This window comes from Nematolebias whitei, chromosome 8 (assembly GCF_014905685.2).
Source record: "Nematolebias whitei isolate Nwh7 chromosome 8, NemWhi1, whole genome shotgun sequence".
NCBI classification, from domain to species: domain Eukaryota; kingdom Metazoa; phylum Chordata; class Actinopteri; order Cyprinodontiformes; family Rivulidae; genus Nematolebias; species Nematolebias whitei.
Genome location: NC_056505.1, coordinates 30,569,614 through 30,583,215, shown reverse-complemented (window position 1 = coordinate 30,583,215; position 13,602 = coordinate 30,569,614). Strand labels below are relative to the sequence as shown.

Here is a 13,602-nt window from a genome sequence, read left to right as displayed (position 1 = left end):
TGAACTGTTTAATAAGGCCAACACAAGGAGCTTTGATCTACTGGGCCTTCACTGCAACACCCTGTGGTGGAGACGATGTGCTTGAATTTACCGTGGGGGCAGGAGAAGTTCTCTGATTGGATTCAACAGTGAGGTGGACATGTTTCACTCGGAAAGGGTTTGAAGGGAATATGCTAAGTAAAGCAAGCAAACTTGGATGTGACAATCTGCTCTGAACAAGTTTCCACAGTCCAAGTCTTGCATTAAATTTATTCTAGACTCCAGCCTTTAGAAGAGTTGCGTGTTTGAGCAGAAATCTGATTTCTGTACACTGAAGGACCTTCTTATTTTATTTATTGCCAGACATGATGGTGTTCAAAATACTGTGCTACAAAATGTCATCACTAGACTTGGAGGTGAGTCGCACACAGACATGGTCTGACGCTGAGGCTGTGGAACCATAACAGGAAATTATTGAAAAATGTTTTTTACTGATAACAAAATACAAATATTCTGATATACATCAAATGTTGAAAAAATAAACGCATTTGCTAAGCTCACAAATGCCAACTGCACTGCATTTATTTTGATGCTTTTACAAGGAAGTGGATGCCACTTTCTGAGTGATGTAGAAAAACCTTAGTTTACAAGTCTTTGAAACAGTGTCTTCCCTTTGGAGAGCAGCCCCTTTTTCTTTTTGGAGGAGTACTTGTCCATTGTGGCCCTGTAGGGACTGCCGGGCCCCACGGGGCCTGAGCCAGGGATGTGCGGGCGCACTGTGGGAGAGGGTGCTCTTCTTTGCGGAGACGATTTTTCCGGTGGAACCTAATGGGAGACCCGTAGGGGACAGTTGAGGGTGTTAAAAAGCCAACCGTCTCTCACACCACAGTCACTACCCCCCTCCCCTCTTCCTGTCTGAGCAGGGCCATCATAGTTAATGGTCTAACCCCCAGATCTTGGTACTTGAGTATGGATAAACTTTCCCTCCCACCCCTTCTGACAGGAACAGTGGATTTTAATAAATGAAATAAATATTCTACAATAACATGAAGTGACATTAGATAACTTCATCAATGTAAGGTAACATTTTCCCAACTACAACTATTAAATGCAGGGCAGCTGGTTTCACATGAACAGATTTGCAGTTTTGGACAAATGATCACATTCACTTCCTGTTAAATATATTTACTGGTACAAGTGAGTTACAAAGAGACTACTCGTCACTGTTTTCTGTAATCATGGGCTAAAAGGCTCTCAAATTGCACTTTAGGACACATTGAAGTTTTGCACACGGCCGTGTCTGGGTCGATATTTGGTCAGAATTTGCAGTCCAGTGCAGAAAATGTGAAACTAAAGTGAGATTTTGTCATTATAGCAAATAAACTCACTTTAAGTTGAAATCTTAATAAATAAATGCACTTTTGATTACAAACGTAATATTTGTTGGTTAAATACCACTGAGTAACATTCACTGAATCGTGCTACTGTTGGGTGACGTGGCATTTAGATGATCTGAGCCACAGTCCGTCGCCTCGAGAAAAGTTGTAAAGTCTCACTTTAAATATATTTTAGTTGACCATTTATAAGTATCAGAAAAATAGTACTGATTTTAATATACTGGTATTTAGAACATTCTTTTTGCTGCATTTGTAGTGTCTTGTGTAAATGGAAGTATTTTACTTTTTAGGGGGTCAAATATTCTTAATTTGGGTTAATCTGTTTAGATCTCATTTTCCAAAAGGCCCCAGGCGAAATACATTTAGAGTGCAATGCTTTGTAAAAATAAATGCTTGTGCACAAGAAATCATATCAAATGTTGAAACAGAATATTTTTGCTTTTTTTTGTTCGAAATAGAAAAATATTTGCATATGCCAACAAGACAAGTTCATTGAAAACATTTAGATGAATACATGCTTTTTTTTTTTTTTTTTTTACATTATTTCCAGACTCATCAGTTCAGCGCTTTGATGTTCACTCTTGAGCTGCTGTATAATTTAATGTTTTGACATCGTCTCGCTGAAATAAGTGAGGCCTTCCTTGAAAAAACACCTCGGTGACAGATGTGGATGTCACGCAGCGACGATGGGGCCTCCACAGATGTTTGAGTTACTTTTGTTACGTGTCTAATCCGTCATCAGAAATCTTTAAATTCACTCCATTTTTATTTCTGAAAGGCTGGAAGTTTTTTCCCCATGCTGTTAAATAATATCACTAGCTGTGAGAAGTTTTAGTAAACGTTTGTGTTGATTTCATTATTTATTGCCAACATGTTGCTAGTTTAAAATAAAAATCACTTTTTTAGTTGCAAATCTGAAATGTATTTTCAGTGTTTTGTTTTTCAAGCTGCACTGACAGAAGTCGTATTTTCCTGTCAGTGTTGCTGATTTCAACTGCTTTTTAAATGTGCAATTATGGAAGATGGCCTTTTAGCGTATCATGAGTTACAGCAGGAGACTTATTGCAGGAGACGGACATTGTCATGTACAACACTCAGAGAAACAACTGAAGATACCACACTGGTTGTCTAATGCATTGCCTAGGGTAATTATGCCCACCCAATGTTTGTTCAACTAAGATTATTCATAAAACCAGCTAAGGAACAGAGCAGAACTGAAGGAACGTCATACAAAGTATACATGTTGCATACCAGAAACTAACGATACCCATGCCATCTGCATTAGACGAGAGGAGCGTAATCTTGGTATCCTCAGTTGCTCACTTACGTGACGGAAACAGAGCCTTTAAGGTGTGAAATGAACACTCTTCTTCTGTTTTGCCAAGCAGGTGAGAAAAAGAAATAAAAAAAAAAACATGGTGATGGCATTTCAATATTTAGCACTATGACCATGGCAAATTAGAACAGAAGGAAGGAAACATCTGATGACAACTATGAACATTTTGGAACAACTGCATTATTTGTTAAACACAAAAATAACATCACGTATTTACATGTAGGAGATAAATCCTGAAGTTATGCTCTCATGGCAACATTACGTGACCTTTTGCTAATTTACAAGAAAGCAATTTACAAAACAAGGCATTCGGGAGCAGATACAAAAGTTGTACTATGCTAGACTCATCTTGGTATAAAACGTTCATGCATCTGGACTATATACCATGCTGAGCTACAGACTACATGGTTCATCTTTCAGTACAACAAAACTATTTATTAGAAATAAATCCAAACACAGAATATATTCATAAAGCATCTGTTCCAATGTTACATAGGCATGTGCAAAAAATATTAGCTGCTGTTTTTCAAGACCGAAGTTTAAAAAGTCAGAGGAGCATTTCCCCATCAACTTTAATCTCACTGAGAATGCTTTATGAATACAATAAATCCATTTATACAATGCACAACTTCCCCCTTTCACAGTAGTAAACATGAAAAATAAAAATACCTTTGTCAAGTTTTATTCTTAAAGTTTCACTCCCCCCACCCCCACCCCCCAGTTATTTACAGGGCGATGCTCGTAAAGTCAGAAATTCTTTTGTACTTGGCTCAATGAGACACACACGCACAGACACGAAACTAAAGGAGATAGAGGGAACAGGAAAAGAGTAAATGGATGACAGAGGGCTAGTACTGCGAAGGAGCATGTACCCTTTTGGTCTTTATCCGTGCCGGAGAGTCCTGGGGATAGCGAGATGGTGAATCTGTGAGGAAAACCTCAACATCATCAGGCACTTCTTCGAGAAAGTTGGAAGGAACGAGCCCCTTGTGTCCGTTGAGCTCGCCCTGCAGACAAGATGAGCACCATGAGACTCCTGCTGCTGGACTAAACTTTAAACGTTTCCTAACAGACAAGTGCCCAGAACTGAAGGGGAGCAATGCTACAAGTAAAAACTGTAACAGAGCTGATTTGTGACCATGGATACAGGATTATGCATCTATATTGCTAACGGAGCTGCAGAACCTTTTTGTGAGAGTTTTAACAACTGTGGCTCTTTTGGTACAAAGTGATTCTGTAAACTTGTGACGTTTAAAAGATTTTACTTTTGATTTCTTTAACAGCAGCTTTGTTTAGTTGATTGCAAACACTGTTTATGCCGGCTTAGGGTTTTATCTAATTTGCAACTCCTATTTAAGAATTGTTGTTAAACACTGTGCAAACTATTGAGCTATATAATAAGAGCTTAAGTAAAATACACCGACTAAAACAGACACCCAGAACAAGTGGTCCAATTTGGGCATTACTGGGTAATTTAGGCCGCATGCAGACCAACAATGACTACTTAAACCAATTACTAAAGGGCCTTCTATGACTACAACGGGCACCAGAGGATTTTAAGTGTATATATATATATATATATATATATATATATATATATATTTTTATTTCATCATTTTTTTTTTTTTCATTTACGCTTTATTTATCCAGGTAGTCTTATTGAGCCACGAGAACTAATTTTCAAGAGAGACTTATTTAGGGAGCAGATGGTGGGGGTTAAGGGCCTTGCTCAGGGGCCCAGAGTGGGGCGAATGAAGGTGGAGGCAGGTGTGGGTGTTTCACCTTTTCCACCCACATTTTGATGTTGACAGTACCAGGAGTTGAACCTGCGACTTTCCGATCACAGGCCCATCTTCTAACCACTGCGCCACCACTCCCCCAAGTGTATATTTATATATTATATATATTATAATTGACTTTGACTTTGTTGTCCACTGTTGTCATCACTCTTTGTTAGAATCTGGTCCCTCTTAAATGAGTCCCCGAGGCTCAATGGGATTAACGTGTACAGTATAAATAAAGTTTGAATGAATGAATGAAAAGTGATGGCATCCCAATTGGAGTGAGAATGTTATCAGGCAGTTGCCAGAGTGGTTGACAAGGTCACCAGATACAGGAGATTACACGTAGATACATTAGACAGCATTATGCGCACTTGGAATTTAAAAGGGGTCACATTATAGGTTTTTGTTGAGGTCAGGACCGCCATGACATCAGCACCTGTAAATCGGAATAACTTCCCTTTAAGCACTTTGGTAACAGTTTCTGTTTTAAATGTGCCATATAAATAAATCTGCCTTGACTTCCTGCTTCATACCTCAACAATTGGTAAGAGTGGTAGATGGATTTACTGTTTTGTGTGTAGACTGTCATAAACGCCAGAGCAGAGATGGCTGCTTTTGTTGTGGAACCAGAAGGTTTGGACTGATGAGTGGTGTCACATCAAGCTTAGAGATAAATCTGAGTTCTGCACTACCATGGATGAAGATGGTAAGTGTGAGCCGAGGGAAGAAGACAATTCCTGCCAGTGTTGTGGAGACATACCAGCATTACTCCTGACATGATGTGGGAATCTACTGTGTATGAACTCCTCTGGAAGTGATTGAGGGACACTGACGATACAGCACTACATCTGTGGCATCCATGTCTTACCCCTCCTGAGTCAAACTGTGGTAGAATCAATGAGACAACACTGAGCCCACACACAGCAGGTGTGTTTATGGATGGCATGTTGAGGTTGTTTCGTGATTAGCCAGGTCTTCAAGCTTTCTTCAATCAAATCAATCCGGACTTTGGCTCAGTGCTGATCAAGTGGATCTCTGGGACCAGTTACAACAGTTGTATGACTGTTCTATACTGAATCTATGCTTGCATCCATCTTTATTGTCATTCGCATCATATGTGGTACATGAGGTGGAATGAAACTGGACTCAAGGTTCCAGTTGTATACTGTATATGTGTATTCAGCACTCATACAACTCACTGAATATTTGTTGCTGTATTACTTTTTACTTTTGCCATACCTTACATTTTGAACGGAAGTTTGGTCACCAAAGGTAATTTTTAAATGACCTATACAGTAAACAGATGTTGCCTTGGCTTACATGACAGAAAGGAAAACAAACGTGTACTTGCATAGTAAAATCCATCTTCATCTATTTCTCCAAACACCATGATGACATCACCAGCACAGAATGTCAGTTCAGCCTGTCAAAGAACGAAAACAGCTTGAGATCAATGTGGTCTATTTAATTATCATAGCATTTCAAATGTGCCAAAAACATTTTGAAACATCAATTTTCAATTGAGATTTGATGATTTTGAAATGTTGTGCCTCCTTCTCCAAATCAATGTGATGCATCTTGAACACGTCAATCCCGCTCAGCAGATCTCAACTGTAAATGCATCAGACGTTTTAACTTTGAAGACAGGACTGTAACACACTGAGCGCATCTCCAATGGGATTCTCAAGACCACACTAACCAAACACAGCATATATACAGTAAGTAGGAGAGAAATCGACACAAAAGAACAAATCGAGGAGGGGAGATGTTTGGTTCAGACTTTGCATGGGGTGGGGGTGGGGGCAGTATTTGTGACTACCAAGGTTAAAGGGGTCGTGGCCTGTCATCTGAAGCCCACCTCCTCCTCTGCACTCCAACAAACAAGGAAGGAAACACAGACATGTAGACGGCACCCTCCTCACCCTCACTCACCTCCTCATTCAGTCTGTTGCCTTCATACTGTGGCGGTGGCAATGCCAATAGAAAGGTGAGAGTAAGTGAAACCAAGGGGGAGGGACCAAAGAAAACAGCACGGGAAAATACTTTTTAAAACTACTGGACTACATGAAAAGTACAATGGCTCTCCATGCCTTGTCCTAATCTTAAACAATCATTTAATTGTATAGATTTTTTTTCCTCAAATGGACAACAAACAAGACTACTACTGTATATCAATTGACATAAAGTGGACTAAAATTCACCAACTGTTCTTTAAAGATTCTCCATTTGTGTGCAATTTGTGTTAACATAAGTGTTTAAGTGCAAAAATTAAAACGCTGATTTGCTGTTAGTACCTCAACGTCAACATTTGGGGAGCTCTCTCGGGGGTCGTAGTCGTACAGGGCCACCATTCTCCGTGTTGACATTGGATACTGACGCCCGCTCCGCCTGTTTCTTTCTGAAGAAGTAAAATACCAAAAATGCAGAGACAAACAGAATAATTATCTGAGGCAAGAACATAAATATAATATTGGGATTGCAATGACAAATGACACAAAGCCTCAACATACGAAACTGTGCCAAAGTCTTGAGCCACCTCTCAGTTGTTTACCTTCAGCTTTGAAAGAATCCAACTTTCTTGTAGTTTTTTTAATTTTTTTATCTTAAGCTGCTCATGATTTAGGATTTTTTAAACATGATTAAATTCCCAATTACTTTCAGTTTAATTCCCCTTGAACCAGTAGAGGTATTGGGTCAGACTTGTGCACTTGCTGTAGGATGTTATCAGGCTCACAGTGAAAACTGAATCCACAGTATGAGTTAGAAATAGCTTAAAGTAAGCAAATGGAATGAAAAAAAATGTAAATAAAGATGAATAAGGAGTAGAAACAAGCAAAGCTGACATAAAAAGCAGAGGAGCATCTCTGTGCACACAGACCTCTCTTGGACTTTCTGGACCTGCGATTTATTGAACGGCCATCTTTAAAACGGTCACAGTTCACTTCACAGGGAAGCGGAAGAACAAGTAAGAAGGCAAGGGGAAGTAAGTCAGTAAAAGAAAGTTAACAAAACCATCAAAACGGTCAAGATAAAAGAAGAGGTAAACAAAAAAGCAGGGGTGGAATTTCGTGTCTCACCTAACTTCTCCACAGGAGTGTTTAGTGGGAGAAAGCCCTGCTTGAGGAGCTGGTCCATCATTTCATAATCCTCTGTTTGGATTTCAGATACCATGTTACAGGGAATTAGACCAACTCTGCCTCGGATTTCTGCCCTGTAGAAGCCATCTGTGTCCTTATTTCCAAACACCTAAAAGAACAAGATACCAGGAAAAAAGAGACATCCCAGAAGGTATGACTTGCCCAAGTTTAAGGAATATTGAGGAGATAATTATCAAGCCATTAGTTGAAGAGCCATCTGCCTGTGTTAGGCGCTTCGATGAATACCCACCTTAATGACCTGACCTTCCTTGAATGGCAACTCTTCATCAGCAGCATCTGGGTTGGGAGACATGGACAGAGGATCGTAGTCGAACAAAGCCACAAACGCTCGGGTCAGATCTTCTGGCTCCGATTCCTCAAAACAATCTGGGGATCGCTGTCCCCGCCCGTGTCTGCGCCCGCTGTAGCCATCTGAAACATAAAGGAGGCCTCTGCTGCTACTACCAGCCTTATACAGCCACGCTGGCTGTAGAGGCAGTGACAGCAGAAGATGTCTTAGTTAGAGCTGACAGGGAAGAGGGCAATGAGACACGTGTGTGAAGAAAGAGCCAGAAGTCAAATGGTGTAATTAAACTTTTAATCTTTTCTTTGCAAAGTAATGAAGCTCCTGTTGTGTCTATTACTGTAAACACAACATCACAAGATTGGAGGGTTCTTTGTTCACACTTCTCTATACGCTGGTGTGTCAGATACCACAGAATGCAATGCAACACAACATAGAAAGGAAACACGAGGGAATGATACATCAAGAACAAACGAGTAACACAGACAGCACTAATGTTATGTTCATTGCTGTTTCACTGGCTTTTCTCACAGAGGCTGATTTGCATGCAAGCTGTCCAGGGATTACATGAAACAAGTAGAGCATTCATACATCAACTGCAGGTGTGCTTCCGTGCGTTTAAGCCACGTGTGAAAACACAGCCAAACGAGTCATGCTTCGGTGGGAGGGAACAAATCAAATGGCCCCAGCAGTTAATGCAGATATCAGGGACAGTGAGGGGAAGGGATGAACCTGATATCAGCTTTCCAAGCTTTTCATGGATCACCATGTTCAATGTTTAAATGGCAGGTTGTAAGGCTGACTAAGTACCTTGTAACGGAGATGTACTGTGTGGAAGATGATCTTTGACTTTTCATGATAGTGCAACAAAGTGGTACTGCCAAGGCAAATCATCCAGTACTGAGCCTTTCCTTCTCACCATTTTGGAAACACTCGTGCAAAATTAACAAGGGGCACTGTCTACTGTCTCATAAAGGTGGGAAGAGAAGGAAAAGGTAAGGAAGAGGAGGGTGGGATAAGTTGTTGATTGGTGGATAATTGCCTGAATGTGGTGAATTAATGGGAAGAGTGGGTGAGTTGGGGGTTGTTTTGGGATTAAAGGTGTGGGAGTACATACAGGAAAGGGATATTCATTCTCCAGCAAATGGACAAAATGGCCAGTTTTGTCTTCCCCAGTCAGCTTATTCAGCTAAGCAAAGCTAAATTCAACAAAGCAGCTAACTGTCCAGCACAGAACCACCACGACATTACTGCATGTTTCCAAGAAGGATTCTCGAACTTTTCATTGTCATCTTGGAGAGAAGCTGCACCACATACCATATTGATCTTCTGAGGACAAAGAGCGCCATATCCTGCGTCCAGCTACACTGCCATAGTAAACATCCTCCTTGACAGGTGAGAGGTTCCCCTCACTCCCCTCACTGTTACTGTCCATGGTGATCTCTACAGAAGACACCAATCACAATGTTATGTTCAGAGATCCCCCCACACAAAAACACACTCTGTCCTACCCCATGACCCATTCACTCATGCTGAGACAGTAGGAAGATGAGGTTGCCTTGAAATGTGTGTACAAAAGGCGACACATTTTACTCTGTAGTCTCTGGGAGTAAAACAGCAATGCTGCACCGCTGCGGGGAGGTCAGATTGGGTGTAAACGTGTTAACCCACAGTGAAAACAGACATAGGGAGTGTATCTGGGACAACCTTCCTGCAAAATTGCATGTGAACATTTGGCGAATCCAGCTCATGAAGATGGACTGCTACAGGGTGCTCAAACACCCCACCAAAGGGACTTATGTGGTTGTAAAGCTCTATGAGGAGAGATGCGCAGCTCGGCTGATACTGGCAGGGGAAACACATGGTATAAACAGCACAAACATCGGCTGCCCTGCAGGTGGAGATCCTCATGTGGTGACCTCACTAACCAATGGATGGGATGGGACGTCGCTGAGGAGGGGTTCCGATGTGAACCGGCCTCCTCCCTGAATGGTCCAGACGATCGTGGCTCCCGTGTGACGGTGAGTTCCCAATGATCTTTAGAGTAAAACAAACAAGAGAAAATATTAGAACTTCAAATCACCTGCAGTGTAAAGACATATAAGCATTCTTTTTTTTTTCATTCCACAATCCTCATAAACCAACTGAAAAGCCATAAGAGCAAATGATGTTGCTTCCATTTGTCCTTAGGGAGGGAAATCAAATAACTAAAAACTGATAAAGACACCTCACGAACCACTAAAACATATAAACAAACCCCAAACACAGCAATATGGACTCAGATTCAGAAATGGGCCAAACTAAAGACCATTCGTCTGGTTTGTTTTGTTCTGTGCATGTCAGCTCCTTGATGACAAAATGAAGCAAATGACGGCACAAGAAACAAGAATGATGATTAAAAACAAAGCAACAGAGTAGTATTTAAGAGAAATGATACAAGAGAAGTGTGATCAAAAATGAAGAAAGACGTGGGTGAATGAGCAAAGCCATTGTAGCTTCAGCGAGGAACTGTTGGCGAAGGAACAGTCACATACGGTGGCCCTAAGGTGTAAATGAACAACATTTGAAAAAACACAACAAACACAACAAAAACACAACAACATTTGAAAAAATGGAATACCATTTGAAAAAAACGGAAGTATATTTGAATAAATGGAATTACATTAAGCCAAAGCGGAAGTGGTCAAAGCGGAAGTGGTCAAAGCGGAAGTGGTCAAAGCGGAAGTGGCCGGAATCACATTTGGAAAAATGGAATCACATTTGAAAAAACAGATTTTTTTTTTTGCGTGTATTTTTTTTCCAGTTTTTTCAAACGAGGTTCAGTTTTTTCAAAGGTAATTCTGTTTTTTTTTCAAATGTGATTCTGGCCACTTCTCCTTTGGCCACTTACACTTTAGCTTAATGTAATTCTGTTTGTTCAAATGTAATTCCATTTTTTCTAATGCAAGTCCTTTTTTTCTTCAAGTGTAATTCCGTTGTGTCAAATGTAATTCAGTTTTTTTCCCCCAATGTAATTTTGTTTTTTCAAATGTTGTTCATTTACACCTCAAGGCCACCGTAGTCACAACACAGAATCACAACGTTATGATGAACAACAGATTCTTTTTCTGAAATAAAATGATAAAAAAATGGAGGTGATGTGTGAGGGCTGATGAGTTAAATGAACTTTCTAAACCTGTATGTATCTAGCAATGAAGAGCAAGAGATGCTGACATAATGCTCCAAGCCCATGTTGGAGCGCAATGACTGCTGCTCTCATGACGGAGACAAAAACAGCAACATATGAAGGCGGCAGCTGGCATAGAAGGCACAGGCGAGCAGAAAAAGACAGGAGCAGCATGTCCCCATGCTCTGCACAGAGACTCCTTCAAATGGAGCTTTTCCCCTCAAAGACATGAGAAGTCAAAACCTAAAATGGCCTTTAGGTTACAAAAAATAAAAATGTACTCCATAAAACACCTTACATATTGAATACAAGCAAAAAAATAAAATAAAAAAATCTTACAACAAACAAAATCAAATTAGAACAAATATGAATATGACATCTTCTTAAAAAAAAGAAGCCAAAACAAACAAAAAAAGAGGGCTGTCATAAAAAATAAGAACAAACATCAAGAAAATAGAATGGCTGCAGCTTGCTGATGGAAAACACAGCATAAATTGTGAATCACACACCAGCGACTGGTCCCGGTTGAGCCTGGACAAAGACTGGGCCCTAGCCTCCCTGCGGGGGCTGTAATAGACCCTGCCCAGCTCGTTCAGCCTGCCTTCGCTCAGTGCTCCTTCCCTGGAGTAGTTTCTTGGCCCGACCTCCCGACCAGGCCCAAAGTGCTCCCTGTTTCTAAAGTCACCCGTGTGTATCGACTTGGTTGCAGCCACTGGGATGTCAGAGAACTCCTCCTCCACACTGCACTGGCGGGTCAGAGTTCTTTTACGACCCATTGCCAGCGCTCGCCTTTCTACTGGGCCCTCACAGTGAATGATGCGTACAGGCCCCCGGATGGGACGCCCATGGGCATAATACCCTCGATGACCCCGTCCCAGTGAGCCTTCTTCCTCGCTGCCACAGTCTAAACCACTGTCAGGACTTTTGGTGTTCTGCCGACTCGGTCGTCCAAAGTGGCGGTCGTCCACGCTGTAACCGAAGCGGCTATCGGTGAAGCGAGGGGAGGAGCGTTGGCGCCGCAGGCGGGAGTTTTTGCTGGGGATGAAGTGGTTGTGAGTCTCTGGGGGGTACATCCTCTGCTGGGTCTGTGGCATTCCTGGCCGCCCACCCTCGTCAAAGCTCAGGTGCTGGCCCATGCTGTCCAGGCTGTCTGACTCCTCCTCAGCCACCTCCGGAATGCTGTGGAGACGCTTGCTGCGCAGAGACCTCTGCTTCACCACCTCCCTCTGGAGATCCCAGCAGTCTCTTTCTTCAGCTAAATCCTGGCGTTTATAATATGCCTAGACCATGACCAGGGAGGTATGCCCCCAGGTTCACAGGTCATCAAGAGTCAGTTCAGTTTAGATTTTGTCAGGGGGGGGAGGTTCAGAGTTTTTCGAAGGTTTTAGAACAGGCGGGAAACAACATAGTATGTGAATAGAACAAATGGGGGAAAAGACAAAATAAAGACAGAATTAGTTATTTGTGGCAATGTAGTAAGACATGCAGTCTCATTCCATGAAGAGAAGATGGCATGCTCTGAAGAGGAATCTGTAGAGTCTTGATGACAATAAAACATATACATATACAAACAAATGGATGGATGCTCTGCGTACAGTACTCAGTGCCACAGGTGAGAGGGAAACAAAACCATGAAGGTGTATGAAGTACAAAGAAACCTGAAAAGTAGAAAAATAAAATAAAGGAAAAAAGAAGAACACTGTGGAGATGGGTGAGTAACTAATGACTGCATTCATTCATACCCACCTACTCACTACAGACTCATGTTCGGGCTGCTGTTTAATATACCATATTATTTTACATTATTAGTGTTTAGCGTATATCTTAGACCTATTAGTGTATCATTTAGCGTTCGTTTAGCGAATGTTTTAGATCCTTGTATACTGTTCCTTTTTACACTTTATATTTTTGCTATTTTTGGGTGTAACTGGGACCCTGAGTACACAGTTTTGTTCCACCTCATGTACCAAATGTGATGTGAATGACAATAAAACTTGAATGTGATACACAGCACTGATTCTTACAGAAGTTTCTTCTCAACAAAGATTAAAAGAACTCGAGAAGTCATCTGAAGCTTCTTTGAAAATATAAACTGATTTAAAGTGACACTTTAGATCTTTTGATGTATTTGAAGTTGGGTTCTGTGAAAAGTTTATGAACAGTTTTTATCTCACCTGTTGTAGAGAGCTCTTTGAATTACCTCAATTTGACCGAAAAGAGTTCAACTCTGACCAGAATGACGAGCTGACAGCTAGTCTGACTGAGGCCAAACTAGATTTCTGTCATTTTAAAACAACTTCATTCAAACCTGAGCACTTTATGTAAAGTCTATTGAGTCAGCTTTTGAATTTCCATTTTGGGTTATATAAATTTTTCAGCAGAAATGTACATATATACAGTAGTGTCTTGTTTATCGTGGGGGATCCGTACTCTGAAGCCCCGCGATAAGTGAAAAACCACAAAGTAGGAATAGTAGTACAAGTAGTAGTTTATTTTAGT

At 41.1% G+C, this 13,602-nt stretch overlaps 1 protein-coding gene and 1 long non-coding RNA gene across 2 annotated transcripts in view; both read right to left on the bottom strand.

Annotated features, from left to right (window-relative positions):
• Nucleotides 1-13,602, bottom strand: part of rimbp2b (RIMS binding protein 2b) — a 200,827-nt gene that overhangs the window by 155,842 nt on the left and 31,383 nt on the right. Inside the window, exon 7 of the mRNA XM_037680698.1 lies at nucleotides 6,157-6,165. Coding sequence (XP_037536626.1) covers nucleotides 6,157-6,165 — 9 coding nt within the window. The remainder of the gene's footprint in view (nucleotides 1-6,156; nucleotides 6,166-13,602) is intronic.
• Nucleotides 785-3,702, bottom strand: LOC119414060. Its single transcript, XR_005186986.1, has 3 exons — nucleotides 3,585-3,702; nucleotides 2,628-2,748; nucleotides 785-804 (listed from the first exon to the last, which is right to left on the bottom strand). It is a non-coding gene; the product is annotated as an uncharacterized LOC119414060 (long non-coding RNA).